General features: G+C 39.5%; 1 protein-coding gene across 1 annotated transcript in view; it reads left to right on the top strand.

The window, feature by feature from the left end:
- The window catches only part of LOC126237063 (piwi-like protein Ago3), a 214,726-nt gene that overhangs the window by 33,325 nt on the left and 160,502 nt on the right, over positions 1-20,899 (top strand). Inside the window, exons 3-5 of the mRNA XM_049946849.1 lie at positions 705-1,012; positions 1,360-1,506; positions 17,467-17,665. Of these exons, the coding sequence (XP_049802806.1) occupies positions 705-1,012; positions 1,360-1,506; positions 17,467-17,665 (654 nt within the window). The remainder of the gene's footprint in view (positions 1-704; positions 1,013-1,359; positions 1,507-17,466; positions 17,666-20,899) is intronic.

The raw sequence follows: 20,899 nt of genomic DNA, 5'->3' as shown, positions 1-20,899 counted from the left end.
CATTTCAAAGATGGGGATTGTTTGACCCTATTTTTTTGAAGAGGAAGGAACTGCAGTTACTGTGACATCAGCACGCTACGTTAAAATGTTAAACAACCAGAACTTAAAAGGCGTCAAGTGAACATGAGAGAAATATGGTTTCAGCAGGACAGTGTCACTGCTCACACAGGGAGAGCATCCATGGAAGTGGTTCGACAAACGTCCCCAGGACATGTTTCGAGATACGGTGATGTTTACTTGCCCCCTCGTTCACCCGATTTGTCTATATGCCACTTCTTTTTGTGGGAATATTTAAAATTAAAAGTCTACAAGATCAAGCCTCGCACAATCGATGACCTGAAGAATTCCATTCGTCCGGAAATTGAAGCTGTGCTGAATGAAATGTGGGAGAGAGCCATGCGTAGCTTTTGGGAGAGGATCCAAATTTGTATCCAGCAAGGAGGACGTCATCTCCAAGACATTATTTTTCGAACCTAATTAAATATGTACATTTCAAAACTGCTTTAAAAATCTATCACTTAATGCTAGTTTTTATTACTTTTATCACACTGTTTGTCCTGGTCATTCAATACTGAAAAATCTGTTTCCACTGCTCCTCTCTGTACATGCTTCCTGGTGTGGATATCACTGTTTAAAAATTTACAGCTAACAAGCTGCATATTGACACACACACTTATTATTTCTGAAATTATTGCATTGGACAGTCTGGATTTTCCCGCGGACGTGGAGTGTTGCTTCCTGAACAGCATGTTGCATCTTCACAAGAAACTGCTGAAGCCTCATCCCGTGAAGCACCATTGGTGGGAGGTGGTCGTGGACAAAAACTAATGGCACTTATAAAAACATCACAGCACAGAGTACAAAGTACAACACCAGGGCCAGTGTCAACACCTGTTGTTTCTACTACTACTGCTGCTCCAGCAGCAGCAGCAGCAGCAGCAGCTCCCACTCCTGCAGTAAGACCAGTGGGCAGGGGTCGTGCGGCACTGTATGAAGCACTTCGTAGTATGCCGTAAGTACATTTGAACTGGCAGTGAATGGAATGTGTTTACTGCGTAGGATTTGTTCTTAGACACTGTTGAAAACCTATTTTTTTTCCTTTTGAGATTGCTACTTTGTAAGTAGGTAATAGAGAGAATAGAATTGCTAAATATATATGGCTTACTGATATTTAAATAGGCTGTTATTCGGGGTATTGAACTTGCAAAACCAACGAAAAGATGTTCCAAAATGGTAGCATATAGCCACACAATAGATATTACTGTCCGTTCTTTCCAGTTTTCATGTTTGGTATTTATTCAGTTTGTATTAGTTTATGAAAGTGGAGCTATTAAAAGTAATATATTATACAACTTGCAGTGGAACCTCAAGAGGTATACCTGCTCCTGTACCTACACAGAAGCCTCCAGAGACAGCCATACCAGTGGAATCTTTGGCCCAAAAGATGGAGCAGGTGGAAATAGAGCGAAAACCCCCAGTAGTGTGTATGGGACAACAGGGAGAACGGTAAGAACTCATTACAAAGCCTTTTTCTGGACTGACTGACTGACTGACTGACTGACTTACTGTGCAAATTTTCTGTTTATTCATGATTCAATATATTTTGACTGCTTAAAGTTCTTCATATTTTTTGAAGCCTTCAGTTTAACATTAAGTTACTCATGAAAGATTTTTGATACTTATCATGAATGCAATTAATGACTTTCTTCTGCTTGACTAATAATACCTTTGTTATGGTCACCTATTTCCTACAGTCTGATCTGCAAACATCCACCAGGGCTTAAATATTAATAACCTTGTCTCTTCACTTCTCATATCAGGAAATTTTAGGAATAACTGTGTTTGCTCATCAGCTTACTGAATATATTCGGGGAATGGATCTGTGCGAAACTTAGATTATTACTGCTATTACACAGGTCTGTTGCTTTTAGTGGTGAGGTAGCCACCCACTCCCATTCTATCAGCTTTTTTCTTCTCCTTGTGATGAACACACCTGCTTTCTTTGTCAGTACTTAAATTACCTGGCATGGAGTGCAGTAAATCCGGTCTAGTATCCAGTATCAAACACTGTTGCCTTACTTAATGCTAGTTGGTTACCAATAAACTTGTTTCACTACCTAGATAATTCAAGGAAAAGGTCATGTAATAAGTCGTGACTGGATTGTGTGTACAGATACTTGTAGTTTTTCAAGTTGGAGAATAAAACACATACAAACACATTTGAGGAAACTGTAACACATGGAATGAATGTTTCAGACCATTCTAGTCAGCAAGTTCATGTAGTAAAATGTGCCAGCATTATTATTATTATTATTATTATTATTATTATTATCGCATCACTGAAAGGTGAATGTCATGTTAAAAGGCAGACTGAGAAATCTGTTATCAACTGTGATTTGTTTCCAAATCACATATTTTTTCAGGCACTTGCTTTACTGCTATACCACCAGGCCCAAGCCTTCAGATTTGCTGAGATAAGCATACATGCAGGTCCAGCAGTGCACCCTGTTGTGTGATCAGAAAGGCCAGTGTTATGACAATCTGTCTGTGAAGAGCTCCCAAAAGAAGTGGAAGCATTAAAGCAGGTGTTGCAATTCCTCATAAATATCAAAGGATTCAGTGTGACTTAAGGGGGTAGCCCTCTTGGAATGCATGAAAAATTGATGATTTTCGTTATTTTTTTTTCAGGTAAAATAAAAAGTTATGCTAAATCTAATGATATAGTTTTATTCCTGATACTTTTGCCTTTAAGGAATCCTTTTGTATCTACATCAGACACTCCATATAACCACTGCACCAGATTGAAGGACCCCTTGCAGCCAGGACACTGGTCATTGGTGACAATTCCCAAAGCCCTTCCACTGGACTTCTAACAAATTAATTTTGTACAAGTCATTTTCAATCTATTTTCTATCAACATGCGTAGGATAATTGAAAAACATGAAGTTCTAACAAAATGGTGATATCTTCAGACAAATGTCATTTTGAAACTTCCTGGCAGATTAAAACTGTGTGCTGGAACAAGACTTGAACTCAGGACTTTTGCCTTTTGCGGGCAAATGCTTTGCCAACTGACCTATCCAGGCATGACTCATGACCTGTCCTCACAGCTTTACTTCTGCCAGTGTGGAAATGTCATTTTCTTTACCCACAAAACCAAGCAGTGAAAGTAGACTTTTGAAGATACCATAATATGGCTATGTATGCTTATAGAGGACTCAGTTTAGAATGCCGGCATCAAACTGTGATCAAAATGGTATGTACGTTTTCAAGATAAGTTACCAACCAATTGGAAAAATAAGGTTATGAAGGAAAAGTGTTTAAAGTTATGGATTAAATTTTTTGTAGTTAAGCATCGAAGCTGAAAACTGACACTTGTGATTTCATAATTTGTATAAAGGCTTTTCTTTTTGACTTTCTGATGATGGGCAGTGCCTGAAATGTGTCAGTGTAATAAATAAATCTTGAACAACAAGTCACCAGTCCATTCTAGTAACCTATTGATCATTGGCATAAGTATCCTCAAGTTTGTCATGGTCGTAGGCCTCCTACATGACTTTGTCTCCTCTTAAAGGGGATATTAGACAATAAGCTGCCACAAATGGTAAAAGTCCAGCACAGCAGCCAGCTGGCAGTAGAGTTGATGTAGCTAAGAGAATTAGCTGTCACATTATCCATGCTCGAAAATAGAAAGCAATTCTAAACTCCCGTCAATTTGCTCAAGTACAGAAGGGTTTATTCAGAGTATGTTTTGTGCTTTTTGTTGTTTATGTTTTACTGTTTTTGTTGATATTGGTGATAAGCAGATAGCTTAATGTTTTCATATTGGAGATTTGTTGCACATTTTTTAGTGATTAAATTTTCATAAAAGGCAGTAACTAAAGAGGAACAATACTTTTTGCCAACAAACTTACTATACAAGCTGTTTGTGAAAAGCATTTGTTGTACTGGTAGCTTCATGTTCTAGAAATGGATTGGACCAAACAAGCATTAATTCAAGTGTATAGCAAGGAATGGCGTTACTTCCAACTGGGTGAAAATGTCTCATTCATTACTCTGTCACCTAAGTAAAGTACTTCCTCTATCACTGACAGTAGGTTGTTGAAATGTCATGTCTATTCTCAGGAAGTTCCAAAATTCCTGTGGATCTTGAGGGCTTCAATTCCTTCATTAATAAGAAATATATGCCACTGTCTTTGTCCCTTCTTCCCAGCCAGGGTTGAACCCAACATCAGATTTTTCATCATCATTATCGTGCCCTAATGCTAAGGGTTACAAACACTGTTAGAGTAGTAGCTCCAAAGTAACAGTATCCTTCATGTGCAGGATGCTGTATAAACATAAATTTATAGAAACATATAACAATAATTACTTCATCATCTTGGACAGTTTCCACCCTTTGGCCTGGTCTGTATAGAACATTGGCCTCTCCATCGTTTTCTGTCTTGCCACCATCTCTCCATCTTCACCTTGGCCCAGTCTTCTCCTTTCTTCTGGACGCATTCCTCTACTCCTTTCAGCCCTCTGTCTCTCAGTCTTCCTCTTGGTCTCTTTCCTTCCAGTTTCATCTCGTGTATCCTCCTGGGTATCCTCTTCTCCTCCATTCTCTTAACGTTTCCATACCATCCCAGTCTTGATTTCTCTATCTCCTCCTGTAATGGATCCACCTCTCTGATCCTCTCATTTCTTAACCTGTCTATCTTTGTCACTCTAATACTGTTTCTCAAATATTTCATCTCACTAGTTTGTACTTTGTGTTTCTCTCTTTCTTTCATAACCTAGGTTTCTGATGCATATGTCAGGATCTGGACGTAGTATGACCGGTATATAACCTTTTTACTGATTTGGGGTACATCCTTCCTCCTATCAGGCTTCCAACACTCTTCCGAAATGCATCTGCTTTTCTTCTCCACTCGTTTATTTCTCTGTCATTTTTTCCATCTTCCTGTATCAGGCTTCCTAGTTACTTGAAACTCTCCACTCTCCTCAACCATTCTCCACCAGTTATTGTTATTTCAGTTGTTCCATTCTCCATTGTTCTTGTTGTGATAATCATCTCACTCTTACTTATACTAAATTTCATCCCATATTCTTGTACTGTTCATTCCCATATGCCCAACTGCTCTTGTACTTCCTCTTCCTTATTCCCCCAAATCATCAGATCATCTGGAAACACCATAGCTCTCATCTTCCTTTCACCAATTACTTGTGCTACTGTACTCATTATATCATCCTTCAGTACAATGAAGAGTAATGGTGAAAGTGCACTTCCCTGCCTCAAGCCATTCTTCTGTTCAATCCAAGCTGATCTCTCTCCTCCCACTCTCACACAGCTCACACTTCCATGGTACATTTCCCTTATCCTCCAAATAATCTGTTTTGCTACTCCTCTGTTCCCCAAGGCTTTCCACACTTTACTTCTACTTGCACTATAATAACGCTTTTTGAATGTCCATGAAGGTCATTAGTAGATCTATTCCATATTCATAGTGCTGTTCCTGCAGTTGTCTTACAGCAAAACTCCATGGACCTTCCTGTTCTGAATCCATTTTGCACAATGACTCATCAGTGTTATTCCCCGACAGTTCTTGCAATCTTTTCTATTTCCCTTCCTAAAGATTGGGACAATTATTCCCTTCTTCCAGTCTTCTGGGATCATCTTCTGTCTCCAAACAGTTTTCATTGCTTGATATCCCCATTGTATCCCCACCTCTCCTGCTGCTCTCACCATCTCTACACTTAGCTCATCCTTATCTGTTGGCTTCCGTCCCTTCATTTTGCCCAATGCCTCTTCCACTTCTCCCCATGTAAGGTCTTTTTCTATTTGCGATCCTCCTCTTTTTCTCCTTGGCTCTTTCCTCCTTATCAAGGTCTCCATTCAGGTTCAGGAGTTCTTCAAAATACTCCTTCCACATATTCTTGAGTTCCTCCTTGTTGTCTACATCTTGTCCACTTTTGTTCACCATTTGAGCATAATCTGTCATACCATTCTTCCTCTTACTTTTACTCATCCCATATAACATCTTTTTTGAGCCTTCACTATCCTCCTCCATGATTCTGGTCCACTATTTCATCCGCTTTCTCTTTCCTTCACCACCACCACTCTTTATGCTTCTTTCTTTCTTACCTGATACTCTTCTTTTGTCTCTACTGTTCTCTTCTGGAACCATACCCTAAAGGCTCTATTCTTCTTCTGTACTATATCCTTTGATTTATCATTCCCCCAGGGTGTTTCTTTCCATCTCTTTTTGTTGCTTGTCCTCCCACATATTGCTTCCGCCGCACTTATAATGTCCCCTTGAATCTACCCCATTCCTTCTCTACCATTTTTGCTTCATGCTTTGGGGTGCTTTCCTTTACTACTTGTAGGTACTGTAGCCTGCTTTCTTCCTCCTTCAACTTCCTGGTCATAAAAATTGCTTAATAAATAATAATAACAAGAAACATTTCCTTAATAAATAGGAACGTTGAGCCCTCAGAAATTCGTAATTTAAATGAACAGTCAGCCCCCTTAAGAGATTTGTGCAGTATTTCCATCCAGTGTGCATGCGTGGATTCGCACAAGAAATATGCAGTGTGTGTCATGTAATAGAGTGATGTGAACCAGCCTGAGGTGTCAAGCATGTTAGCTTTGGGTGCTGCTGCTTAGGTGCATATCTTGGGTGCATCGTCTAATAAAGGCTTAAGACACTATAACATGATAAAATACTTAAATCGGGTTTGATTACATGTGGTAACAGATGTGCCCTGTGACTGTATTTATTTAAAGTAGTAGAGGGTACAGCAATCAGTCACAAATAATGTTTATTGCAAATCCAATTTCCAGTCACTGTTTGGCCATCTCCTGTGCAGTAATGTTTTAACTTAAATTTACTACAATGAAGGTGGCCACACTGTGACCAAAATCTGGATTTGCGATAAACATTATTTGCAATTGATTGCTGTACCATTTACTATTAGTAAAAATCTTAGCTTCCATTGTTAAATGGAATCAGGCAAACACCAAACATAATAAGCAGACTTCACTAGTTCCCCAGTTCCGCTTGAGATGACACTTGATGACACTTGCGACATAAGAAAGCACGTGGTACAAAGCCAATTGCAACACATAACTCATTCATATATGTCCATAAACATACATACTGGACAAAAGTGTAGGTTAACTTACCTTAGTGAAAATATGACCTACTCCAGATTCTCTCTGGGCAGATCTGGACATTTTTGAGGATTTCAGCACCTTTCAGATTTGTTGTCTTTGAAAAACTGACATGTGATGTACCAGTAATGAAAAATCTATAGAGAGGTGACGTCAATCACATTATCTTTGTGATATCTTGCATTGGAAATTGTTCAGATTTTCGTAAGCTGTTAGTAGTAGTTTTACCGTGATGTCATTTTCCATCTGCATAAGAAGATAAAAGACCTCTTTCACAGACACATGTTCATTTCTTCTTCTCCTCCTCCTCCTCCTCCTCCTCCTCCTGAACATAGAGGTTAGGCACTTATGCCTATTCTGTCTTTATGCAGTATATTTTGAAGAGAGCCAGTTTGTATGAAATCCACTGGCCCATTTATTTGTTTGTTTGCTGCCCATACAACAATCAGTTTTCAGACATTACCATATTTTTAGTTCACATATAGAAAGGCTTAGTTAACATAATAGGTGAACACATTGATATAAATAGTGGAGGTCTGAAATTATCACCACCACCACCACCTTCTTCTTCTTCTTCTTCTTCTTCTTCTTCTTCTTCTCCTACCCCCCACCCCCACCCCCCCTTATGCTATATATATTGTTATACGTAAAAGCTTCACAACTTGAAATGTAAATGCAAACATTGGTATAGTGTGTGAAGATCAGGAATTACCAATTTTGTGTTGCAAAAACAAATTTACGCTATATACAGTATTTTACAAAAGGATATTACACTTGAAATCTTCTACTGAATAACAGCTTTTCTGTATGAATAGATGCTTAAGTTTATTCTTTAAAGTATTTAAATTAGCTGTCTTGAGGTCAGATGGAAGTCTGCTGTAAAAGATTGTTCCTATTGCATGTTGTTGTTGTTGTTGTTGTGGTCTTCAGTTCTGAATCTGCTTAGTGTATTCATCTCTTGGTCTCCCTCTTTGATTTTTACCCTCCACGCTGCCCTCCAATACTAAATTGGTGATGCCTTGATGCCTCAGAACATGTCCTACCAACCGGTCCCTTCTAGTCAAGTTGTGCAACAAACTTCTCTTCTCCCCAATCCTATTCAATACCTTCTCATTAGTTATGTGATGTACCCATCTAATCTTCAGCATTCTTCTGTAGCACCACATTTCGAAAGCTTCTATTCTCTTCTTGTCCAAACTATTTATCATCCATGTTTCACTTCCATACATGGCTACACTCCATGCAAATACTTTCAGAAACGACTTCCTGACACTTAAATCTATACTCAAGGTTAACAAATTTTTCTTCTTCCGAAATGCTTTCCTTGCCATTGCCAGTCTACATTTTATATCCTCTCTACTTCGACCATCATCAGTTATTTTGCTCCCCAAATAGCAAAACTCCTTTACTACTTTAAGTGTCTCATTTCCTAATCTAATTCCCTCTGCATCACCTGACTTAATTCGACTACATTCCATTATCCTCGTTTTGCTTTTGTTGATGTTCATCTTGTATCCTCCTTTCGAGACACTGTCCATTCCGTTCAACTGCTCTTCCAAGTCCTTCGCTGTCTCTGACAGAATTACAATGTCATCGGCAAACCTCAAAGTTTTTATTTCTTCTCCATGGGTTTTAATACCTACTCCAAATTTTTCTTTTTTTTCCTTTACTGCTTGCTCAATATACAGATTGAATAACATCGGGGAGAGGCTACAACCCTGTCTCACTCCCTTCCCAACCACTGCTTCCCTTTCGTGCCCCTCGAGTCTTATAACTGCCCTCCGGTTTCTGTACAAATTCTAAATAGCCTTTCACTCCCTGTATTTTACCCCTGCCACCTTTAGAATTTGAAAGAGAGTATTCCAGTCAACATTGTCAAAAGCTTTCTCTAAGTCTACAAATGCTAGAACGTAGGTTTGCCTTTCCTTAATCTTTCTTCTACGATAAGTCGTAAGGTCAGTATTGCCTCACGTGTTCCAATATTTTTATGGAATCCAAACTGATCTTCCCCGAGGTCGGCTTCTACCAGTTTTTCCATTCGTCTGTAAAGAATTCGCGTTAATATTTTGCAGCTGTGACTTATTAAACTGACAGTTTCGGTAATTTTCACATCTGTCAACACCTGCTTTCTTTGGGATTGGAATTATTATATTCTTCTTGAAGTCTGAGGGTTTCGCCTGTCTCATACATCTTGCTCACCAGGTGGTAGAGTTTTGTCAGGACAGGCTCTCTCAAGGCCGTCAGTAGTTCTAATGGAATGTAGTCTACTCGCGGGGCCTTGTTTCGACTCAGGTCTTTCAGTGCTCTGTCAAACTCTTCTCACAGTATCATATCTCCCATTTCATCTTCATCTACATCCTCTTCCATTTCCATAATATTGTCCTCAAGTACATCGCCCTTGTATAGACCCTCTATATACTCCTTCCACCTTTCCGCTTTCCCTTCTTTGCTTAGAACTGGGTTTCCATCTGAGCTCTTGTATGAATATAAAGTGGCTCTCTTTTCTCCAAAAGTCTCTCTAATTTTCCTGTAGGCAGTATCTATCTTGCCTGTAGTGAGTAAGCCTCTACATCCTTACATTTGTTCTCTAGCCATCCCTGCTTAGCCATTTTGCACTTCCTGTCGATCTCACTTTTGAGACTTTTGTATTCCTTTTTGCCTGCTTCATTTACTGCATTTTTATATTTTCTCCTTTCATCAATTAAATTCAATATTTCTTCTGTTACCCAAGGATCTCTACTAGCCCTCGTCTTTTTACCTACTTGATCCTCTGCTGCCTTCACTACCTCACCCCTCAGAGCTACCTATTCTTCTTCTACTGTATTTATTTCCGCCATACCTGTCAATTGTTCCCTTATGCTCTCCCTGAAGCTCTGTACAACCTCTGGTTTAGTCAGTTTATCCAGGTCCCATCTCCTTAAATTCCCACCTTTGTGCAGTTTCTTCAATTTTAATCTACAGTTCATAACCAATAGATTGTGGTCAGAGTCCACATCTGCCCCTGGAAATGTATTACAATTTAAAACCTGGTTCCTAAATCTCTGTCTTACCATTATATAATCTATCTGATACCTACTAGTATCTCCAGGGTTCTTCCATGTATACAACCTTCTTTCATGGTTCTCGAACCAAGTGTTAGCTATGATTAAGTTATGCTCTGTGCAAAATTCTACCAGGCGGCTTCCTCTTTCATTTCTTAACCCCAATCCATATTCACCTACTATGTCTCCTTCTCTCCCTTTTCCTACTCTCGAATTCTAGTCACCCATGACTATTAAATTTTTGTCACCCTTCACTACCTGAATAATTTCATTTATATCATCATACATTTCATCAATTTCTTCATCCTCTGCAGAGCTAGTTGGCGTATAAACTTGTACTACTGTAGTAGGCATGGGCTTCGTGTCTATCTTAGCCACAATAATGCGTTCACTATGCTGTTTGTGGTAGCTTACCCGCACTCCTATTTTTTTATTCATTATTAAACCTACTCCTGTATTACCTCTATTTGATTTTGTATTTATAACCCTGTATTCACCTGACCGAAAGTCTTGTTCCTCCTGCCACCGAACTTCACTAATTCCCACTATATCTAACTTTAACCTATCCATTTCCCTTTTTAAATTTTCTAACCTACCTGCCTGATTAAGGGATCTGACATTCCACACTCCGATCCGTAGAACACCAGTTTTCTTTCTCCTGATAACGACGTCCTCCTGAGTAGTCCCCACCCGGAGATCCGAATGGGGGACTATTTTACCTCCGGAATACTTTACCCAAGCGGACACCATCATTATTTAACCATACAGAAAAGCTGCATGCCCTCGGGAAAAATTATGGCTGTAGTTTACCCTTGCTTTCAGCCATTCGCAGTACCAACACAGCAAGGCCGTTTTGGTTAGTGTTGCAAGGCCAGATCAGCCAATCATCCAGACTGTTGCCCCTGCAACTACTGAAAAGGATGCTGCCCCTCTTCAGGAACCACACTTTTGTCTGGCCTCTCAACAGATACCCCTCCGTTGTGGTTGCACCTACGGTACGGCTATCTGTATCGCTGAGGCACGCAAGCCTCCCCACCAACGGCAAGGTCCATGGTTCATCCTATTGCATATGGACAACAATCTGCAGCTTCCCTCATCCCCCTCCCCCCCCCCCCCCAATCCCCACCCCCCGCCGTGTATTGTACCTACGTACATTACTGTTTGTTACATTATATTCTGGATTTTGTTTCACAAACATTATCACCTGTAGGATTTACATAGAATAGATGGTTAGTATTTTATATTGTCTAAAGATTTCTCTTCAGGGTTCTCTCTAGTTTACCTTAGCTACTACTCTTACTGCCTTTTTTTGTGGTCTGAAGAGCCTTTCCATACAGACAGCTGGTGCCCCACCCCATATCTCCCACTGAAGTAGTGAATGTCTCACTCCCGAGTATATTTATCTGAAGCTATCATGGTCCATGAAGGCTGAAACCCTTTTCAGCAGACACACGTTTGTACTGATTTTCATACAAATATGGTCTATGTGTTCTTTCCATGACATACATTCATTAACAATTATACCCAAAAATTTGTGTTTGTGTAGCTAAGGGCCAATGGAGGTGTAAATAGCATTCTGTTATGTTCTGACTGTAGCTAAGCATGAATTGCCTTGTCTCTGTCTCCTTGTTATTTATGAGTAGCTTACTTGCAGTAAGATAACTTGACCGAAAATTATAATTGATTTCACTACTGTTTGCATATCATGGCCCAACCCAACAAAAGTTGTGTCATCAGCATAGCTTCCAACCCTGCAGTCTTGGGCTTCAATTAAATTGTTAATGTACACAAGAAATAGAAAAGGCCCTAATATACTTTCTTGGGGCACACCACATTGAAGTACCTTGTGGTGTGATTTGGTTGTTACCAACTGGGCCATTTCTTTTATATGTTAACTTGACACGCTGTTTCCTGCCTTTCAGTTAGGAGGTAAGTAGTTGTAAGACTACCCCTCTCATCCCATATGCTTCTAATTTATGCAATAGAATTGTATGATGCACAGTATCAAAAGTTTCACTCCTATTCAAGAAGGTGCCAGTCTCCTTCGTTTAGCTTCATTAATGTTTTATGTATAAAAATTACTACTGCTGTTACAGTAGCTCTTCCTTTTCTAAAACCATGTTGTAGATTTTTAAATAGATTATGTTTGACAAAAATGCCTCGGTGAGGCAACGGGATATGCGCTTCTTAGCCTGGAAAGATTCAAAATATTTTTCAATGAACCGAACACGTGCCCAATTATTTACGAGAAAAGGATCGGTATAATCTATAGCTTGTGTCCTTTCCGCCCAACGACGAATGCGAACATTAAACGAAAAGGCCGATTCATTACAGTTCGTTACAGGTACAGGGTCCGATTTGGTAATATATATTAATGCAGCCTTTCTACTTTTACACTTCTGCACATCAAAAACACCTGCAATTGTACCGAACATGAACTCTATACCGCTCCTAACCTCTGACAAATATTTACTTTCAGCAACTTTCAAATATGCATGAATGTGAGATGCGTTACCTTGTGCCACAATAGTAACCTCACAGTCCCTCTCAGACACACAGCCGTAGGCCATCCTAGAAAATGGCCTCACGGGCAGTGAGGTCTCCCAGTCAGGGTAAACAGAGGTATAGGCTTGTTCACAAGTTGTCCTTTATAAAAGAAAATTGGCAGTGTAAATGTTGCTATCATCTGTGTGAACACTACCGTTCGGACTGGGTATCTAGATTATTTTATTTGTTTGATATTGTAGGATGGCGTATCACCTGCGTCCCGCAGTGGGATATCGACGAACAATGCATGAAAATGGTACCAGTGGTCTCCAACAGTCCGAAACCGAAGAACATAGTACAAATATTATTTCAGAGAGAAACAGGTCATCGCAAGAAGACTCTTCACAACTTGGATCCGACGACGGGTGGGATTTGCCGCTGTCGCGCCTGCCAGCGGTCCTACTCGGAGCTGGAACGTCACCCGCTTCGGTGGCCCCAGTGGGGGCCCCTTTAGAAAGTGCGCTCCAGCCACCTAGTATTACAAGTGGCTGGAGTCCGCGTTTTCGCGATGACGCAACCGCGTCAAGGTCACCGGCAGGTCAGGACTTGCCGGACCGGCTTGGTCATGTGCCAGATTCTTGCAACACTACCGCTAGGGGAAGGTATAAAAGGCGTAGCGATGTGTTTCTGCTTACAGTTGATTCTCATTCTGTTGGAGGGAAGCAACATTTCATTAACACTGTGCTATCTGTGTGGAATATTATTGAGTATTGTGTTGCTGAGGAACTGTTTGCACAAGGTAACGCATCTCACATTCATGCATATTTGAAAGTTGCTGAAAGTAAATATTTGTCAGAGGTTAGGAGCGGTATAGAGTTCATGTTCGGTACAATTGCAGGTGTTTTTGATGTGCAGAAGTGTAAAAGTAGAAAGGCTGCATTAATATATATTACCAAATCGGACCCTGTACCTGTAACGAACTGTAATGAATCGGCCTTTTCGTTTAATGTTCGCATTCGTCGTTGGGCGGAAAGGACACAAGCTATAGATTATACCGATCCTTTTCTCGTAAATAATTGGGCACGTGTTCGGTTCATTGAAAAATATTTTGAATCTTTCCAGGCTAAGAAGCGCATATCCCGTTGCCTCACTGAGTGTCAGCTTACCTATAATGGCTGGGCGGGCCGTGTTGTCCGCTGGTATAATGAGACCTTTCGGTCCAAAATGGTACGCAAGCGTCAATTATATTTATATGGAGATACGAATATAGGAAAGTCTACCCTTATTGAAAGGGTTGTTTCACGTAGACAGAATGTATTTATGCCCTCAGCAACACAATACTCAATAATATTCCACACAGATAGCACAGTGTTAATGAAATGTTGCTTCCCTCCAACAGAATGTGAATCAACTGTAAGCAGAAACACATCGCTACACCTTTTATACCTTCCCCTAGCGGTAGTGTTGCAAGAATCTGGCACATGACCAAGCCGGTCCGGCAAGTCCTGACCTGCCGGTGACCTTGACGCGGTTGCGTCATCGCGAAAACGCGGACTCCAGCCACTTGTAATACTAGGTGGCTGGAGCGCACTTTCTAAAGGGGCCCCCACTGGGGCCACCGAAGCGGGTGACGTTCCAGCTCCGAGTAGGACCGCTGGCAGGCGCGACAGCGGCAAATCCCACCCGTCGTCGGATCCAAGTTGTGAAGAGTCTTCTTGCGATGACCTGTTTCTCTCTGAAATAATATTTGTACTATGTTCTTCGGTTCTTTGGGTCATTTGTTGTATTATCATTTTCTTTTGATGTTATGCTGGTGTGTTCATGAGACGACTAATGACCTCAGCAGTTGAGTCCCATAGTGCTCAGAGCCATTTGAACCATTTTTTGTTCATGAGACTGCTGTTTTCCACATTCTTTATACATTATTTTCCAGGCTATTTTAGTAATACAGGTTGAGTTGCTTATTTGATAGGCATATTTCTGAGCTTTAAGGTTAGTCAAGCAATCTCTGTATTTTTTTCTGAGCAGTTTGTATTTTGTTAAATAATAATGTAATTTAGTATCTCTAAAGAGTATGTAATGGTCTTCCACATTCTTTCTCTGTTTATTATAATAAAAATTTCTTTTATACATAAACATATTGTTTTTGTTCTAACTACATAACCTACATAAATTTCCATAGTCAGGACTGTGTGGTCAGATATGTAGTTTTCTACTGTGGTTAAGTTTATGTTCTCCTTTACATTTGTGAGAATGTGGTCAATGCATGTCTGTGTCTCTACAGTAATTCTTGTAGTTTCTTAGTTTATGTGATAATAGTTATAACACTGCAGTAAGTCAATGCAAATAATTATTTCTGTTATTTAGTGTGTCTATGTTATGGTCTCCAACAAACAGTACATGTTTTTTGTATGGTGATGTCTTCTCCAAAAGGTCCTCCAGACAGTTGAAAAATTCTTCATTACTGCTTCCAGGTGACCTATACAGAGCTGGTGCAATCAGGCTATTGCTCCCTAGTTTTAAATTTTTGCTGCAACCTCAAGTACCATTTCTGTACTCAGATCATCAACCCATTTGACTTTTTCACATGCTACATCATTTCTGCTATAAATGCGCACCCCTCCATCTTTACATGTTGTTCTACAGAACAAGTTTATGAGTTTGTAATTTGTTCGCCTGTATCTATATGCTTCGTCTTCCTGGCAAACTAATTCCCGAGGGCATGCAGCTTTACTGTATGGTTAAATGATGATGGCGTCCTCTTGGGTAAAAGATTCCGAAGGTAAAATACTCCCCCATTCGGATCTCCAGGCGGGGACTACTCAAGAGGATGTCGTTATCAGGAGAAAGAAAACTGGCGTTCTACGGATCGGAGCGTGAGAGTTTGACAGAGCACTAAAAGACCTGAGTTGAAACAAGGCCCCCGGAGTAGACAACATTCCATTGGAACTACTGACAGCCTTGGGAGAGCCAGTCCTGACAAAACTCTACCATCTGGTGAGCAAGATGTATGAAACAGGCGAAATACCCTCAGACTTCAAGAAGAATATAATAATTCCAATCCCAAAGAAAGCAGGTGTTGACAGATGTGAAAATTACTGAACTATCAGTTTAATAAGTCACAGCTGCAAAATACTAACGCGAATTCTTTACAGACGAATAGAAAAACTGGTAAAATCCGACCTCGGGAAAGATCAGTTTGGATGCCGTAGAAATGTTGGAACACATGAGGCAATACTGACCCTACGACTTATCTTAGAAGCCAGATTAAGGAAGGGCAAACCTACATTTCTAGCATTTGTAGACTTAGAGAAAGCTTTTGACAATGTTGACGATGAATGATAAATAGTTTAGACAAGAAGAGAATAGAAGCTTTCGAAATGTGGTGCTACAGAAGAATGCTGAAGATTAGATGGGTAGATCACATAACTAATGAGGAGGTATTGAATAGAATTGGGGAGAAGAGGAGTTTGTGGCACAACTTTACTAGAAGAATGGATCGATTGGTAGGACATGTTCTGAGGCATCAAGGGATCACCAATTTAGTATTGGAGGGCAGCGTGGAGGGTAAAAATCATAGAGGAAGACCAAGAGATGAATACACTAAGCAGATTCACAAGGATGTAGGTTGCAGTAGGTACTGGGAGATGAAGAAGCTTGCACAGGATAGAGTAGCATAGTGAGCTGCATCAAACCAGTCTCAGGACTGAAGACAACAACAACAACAACAACAACAAAGAAATGTGGTTTTGATTCATTTAGGTATATTCAAAATGCTCTATTTTATTTGTTTTATACTGAAAACTGTGGTATGTAAGAGTGGTGCACAGATTAAGCTTGGTGGACTGTCATCTGAAAAGTGTGCATGCGTGCAGTTAAAAAATCACTGTCCTATGCTACTTGTAATGTGTAGCATGTCAACACACTTTCTCTCTTCTGCTTGGTATTCATCAAGAATGATGGCTTGAGGCTCCATTGAACACAATGTTCAGTGTTAACTCTTAAAATACTGCAAATGATCTGAACGCCAATTGCTGTTTTTAAAGGATTTGGAGCTATTTGTGTACGTCCATCAGCAAACTTTACATCCATATTTCAATAGGATAATGCCTTGAACCATGAGAATGACTTCTTTGATGAATCAAATTCCACTACGCAGAGTGGCTGTGTAGTTAGAGGTGCCATGTCACGGATTGCACGGCCCCTCCTGCTGGAGGTTTTGAGTCCTCCCTCGTGCTTGGGTGTACGTTTTGTTCGTAGTATAAATAAGTTTAAGTAGTGTGTAAGTGTAGGGACTGATGACCTCAGCAGTTGGGTCCCTTAGGAATTCATGCACATTTGAACATTTTTGAATAAAATTCCTCTGCTTCATTGTCCCTAATGTTCACATTAGATGTCCATCAAACATTTCGGAGAATTTTCCGTTTGATTTACTGTATCAGTGGAAAGAGAGTGAAGTGTGTCCACTTGTGAAACATCTTGAATTAAAACTGTTGACCACATTAGGGCTCATACCTGGTGTCTGGGTTAGAGTGCCAGTGGCCCAAGGTTGTAATCTATGAGCAATTTTCAGTTGAATAGATACCTGGGATTAATAAAAATTCGCTTACCTCATTGGCAATTGTATGGGATACTTTTCACTTCCTTCCCTGTTCCTTAAACCTTCTTGCTCACCATGTCCCACAAATTTAAATTGCAAGAGAAGTTTATAAAATATGATATTCATCCTAAATGTTTTATTTTTAGTTGAGGAATTAGATTGCAACAATTTATATTTTGCAGTATACCAGCAACAGCCAATTACATAAGGTTAGCAGTGCAACCAGACAAAGGAGTATTTGAATATGAAGTACGTTTCTCTCCTACTGTTGATTCCAAAAGTATAAGAAGCAAGATACTGAACAGTCTTGCAGATAGCATTGGGCGCTGCAAGACCTTCGATGGTGTAACACTTTATTTACCCATAAAATTGACAGAAGAGGTAAGTGAAATGTCGGCTGATCGTTTCAGCTATACTTAAGATACAAATCTGATAAGTCTGTTTTAAGAGATTCAGGAAAAAATAGGTACATGTTCAAGTAACATTTTCTGCCGTATATGTGGGATTTGTGTGTGTGGGGCATGGGGGGGGGGGGGGGGGTAGACGCTGGCAGTGCTCCAATGATGCTTGAATATGGGAAACAAATAAATAACATATCTTCCCCCCCCACCACACACACACACACACACACACACACACACACACACACACAATCTATCTCCATATTTGAAGAGTGGAAAAAAAAATCACTTTCATGTCTGTACTCCTGTTCTTGCCATGCTGTAGTATAGATTTTGTAAAGCTATCCATATAATCTAGCATTGATTAAAACCAGCACTTACTGAATGTTGACACTCATAGTCCGCCTGCATTAAAAAGGGAGCAAATTTATGCATCATCATTTACAGGGGCCTGCACACCATCAGTTGAACTAAGCTGGTAACTATCAAAGTCTAGAATCCTTACGGTATCTGAATTGAAAGGTGTGTGCCCTACGTTCAGTTTTCCCTTCAGTTCCATTCGTAGTTCTATCAATTCTTGCATTCCGTGCAGTGTTTGTGACAACAGGAAATTGAGATCTTTGGATTGCTGTGATGTTGCGCAGCTGTGTTGCTTCTTTCTTCCCAAAAAAATGGATTGAATGTTATTTTATTCACTACACTGTCACAAGTTGTGTAAGGCCCCAGAAAGTTGTGGCTTGCAGATTAAAACATAGTAGATGGCCATTTTTTAAATACACAATCAAAATAGGAAACACATTTTGTATCCCAAGGATACAGAAGCCTACAACAAAATTAAAAAGCACATATTGTTTTTGTGACAACTTGTTGAGATTTAGGTAACTGGTGATGACAAATCAATGAAAAACTGTACAATTATTGGACGAAACTTCACAGTATATCATTATTAAAGACTAGTAAATCTTGCACATGAACAACCTGCCGGAACTGTACAGTTACTTCTAATGATTATACAGTTTCCCTCAAACATGACATCATGTGATAAAACTGTGCAGTTAAACTTTGTACGTATTTCCTTTGAGGGGGAATGTGCGAAAAATTTGTCAAATGTTGAAATTATTTTTACTACCACATAGTTCTGTAGCATGTTAGAAAATTGCTTCCAATCTTCGGAGAGTAATTCATGCTACAAATGATGTAAAAGCCATCTTGCTTCAAACAAGATAGTGGCACATCCTCTTTACTATGTGACTCTGTCCTTGTTTATGACGCTTTTAATATTTCCTGCTGTCCGAGAAGCATCTGGAGAGTATAGAAGGCTGTGAGCCTGGGAGAGTATAGAAGGCTGTGAGCCTGGGTACAATATGATTAATTATGCTGTATTAAAGAAACTCACACATGGTGGAACACAAACCTGAAAAAAAGCTTTGATAACCTCCTTTGGAAGAGACGCCCAAAGACAACATACTATTGTTAAAATTGCATTATACAATGCTTGTCTGGTGTTCAATGATGGTAACATTGGAAGTATGAGGCCCTTAAGAGACAAAGATGTGATGCAGTTTGCTTCCCTGCAAATGTATTGAAGAAGATTGATAATGTGCTTATTGCTAATTATGAAATGCCGGTGATGGATGTGTCGAAAGAGCATGCCAGCAGGATCATGCTAGAAGAACAGAGCTGCAGAAAGTCAGTTCAACCACATCTAGGGCTGTGATTAACATTAAATACTCGTTTATGGTATAAATGGTGATAAAATCTTATTTTGCAATTCCCACAACTTTCATTAATCGGTGTGTAAGGAACATTTTCTGTTGAATCATTGCAGTACATTAACTTGGGTTCCTGTGATATGAAATATTTCAAAGTACATTACTGCTAAGCTTATTTAAATTTTTGTGAAACAAAAATTGCTCTGTATCATACACACCAATCTAAAAAATTATGTTGTGAGAGTTCTAAGGCTGATACTAAAAAACCGTTACATAGATCTGTTTATCTAATTACTAAGAATAACCTACCTCAATATGTAAGTGATAAGTATTATTATACTTTTTGAGGTAGTGTTCCTCAGATGATAGTGCATTTTAAAAATATCCAGCAACATCCACATCAAATTATTTGACATAAAAATTGAAAAAATCGAGATTGTAACCAGTAGCATGAGGACAACAAGTGCAAAATTTGGTTCAATTTTGTCTCAAAAGTTAGATTAGCTTATGCATACCTGTGTATTGTCTAATATTTCCCTCTTTAAGGACATAGAAACTATGCACCTTCATGAAATGAAATGAAACATTTCTGTAGGTGGAAACTGATCATGAGAGAATCCCAAAGCAATCACCCTGAAGCTGAGATTGAAAGATTCACTGTCTTGAAGGGCTGGCTAGATTGAAATATGATGGAGAGACGAAATCTGTAATGTCTTGCCAAACTTTGGAGAAAGTGTGACAGTGGAAGTGGAAAGTACTGAACACTGTAAGAATGTTTTCTAATGGTTGGTAATGGATACAAGCTGAGAGTTATTTTCATTGCTGATGAATCTGGGTTCTTAATCTACTTCCCTGATATACATATTGTGTTTGGGAGGAAATGCCAGGAGAAAAAAGTGAAACAAAATTGTGTTCAGGCCCTGCTGTGTTTTAAAGTGACAGCGTGAAATGGTGCCACAATTAATACTGGTAAAATTTTAAACTCGTAATGTTTTAAAGAAACAAAACACCGCTGCAAGTTTCAGATTTTTGTAGCAGTGACTGCTGAAACTCTGTACAAAGTTTAGCTGCCATGATGTATGCATCATTTGTTTCTTCCTGCCATCCCGTGAAAGCCAAATATAGAATGACTGTTGTGCAGAGGTCAATTTCATTCCTTGAAAGGACATAATGAGAATGAACGTTATTACAATCTATGCCCATGTTCGTTGTTGCCTAGCATGTTGTAACCCAATAAATTGTGTTGAACTGTTTTATAAGTGATAGCACGTTTAGTATCAGTTGCCGTATAAAAAAAATAATGATTAAACTGAATATTGGCAGAGATATTCCACAACTGAGATATTTCAGACTTTACATGTTCATGTTTTAGTGGCAACTTCTGACACCGAATGTAACAGCAACACCAAATGTAGCGCGAAGTGGTAGAAGGCACTGTGTTAAGACTCGTCTGAGCTTTCCAAGCGATTTATTGTTTCCAACTACAGTGCTGCGTTCCCATC

Source organism: Schistocerca nitens, chromosome 2 (genome assembly GCF_023898315.1).
Source record: "Schistocerca nitens isolate TAMUIC-IGC-003100 chromosome 2, iqSchNite1.1, whole genome shotgun sequence".
NCBI classification, from domain to species: Eukaryota; Metazoa; Arthropoda; class Insecta; order Orthoptera; family Acrididae; genus Schistocerca; species Schistocerca nitens.
The sequence above is the reverse complement of the archived record's forward strand: the minus strand, read 5'-3'. Positions and strand labels throughout refer to the sequence as shown.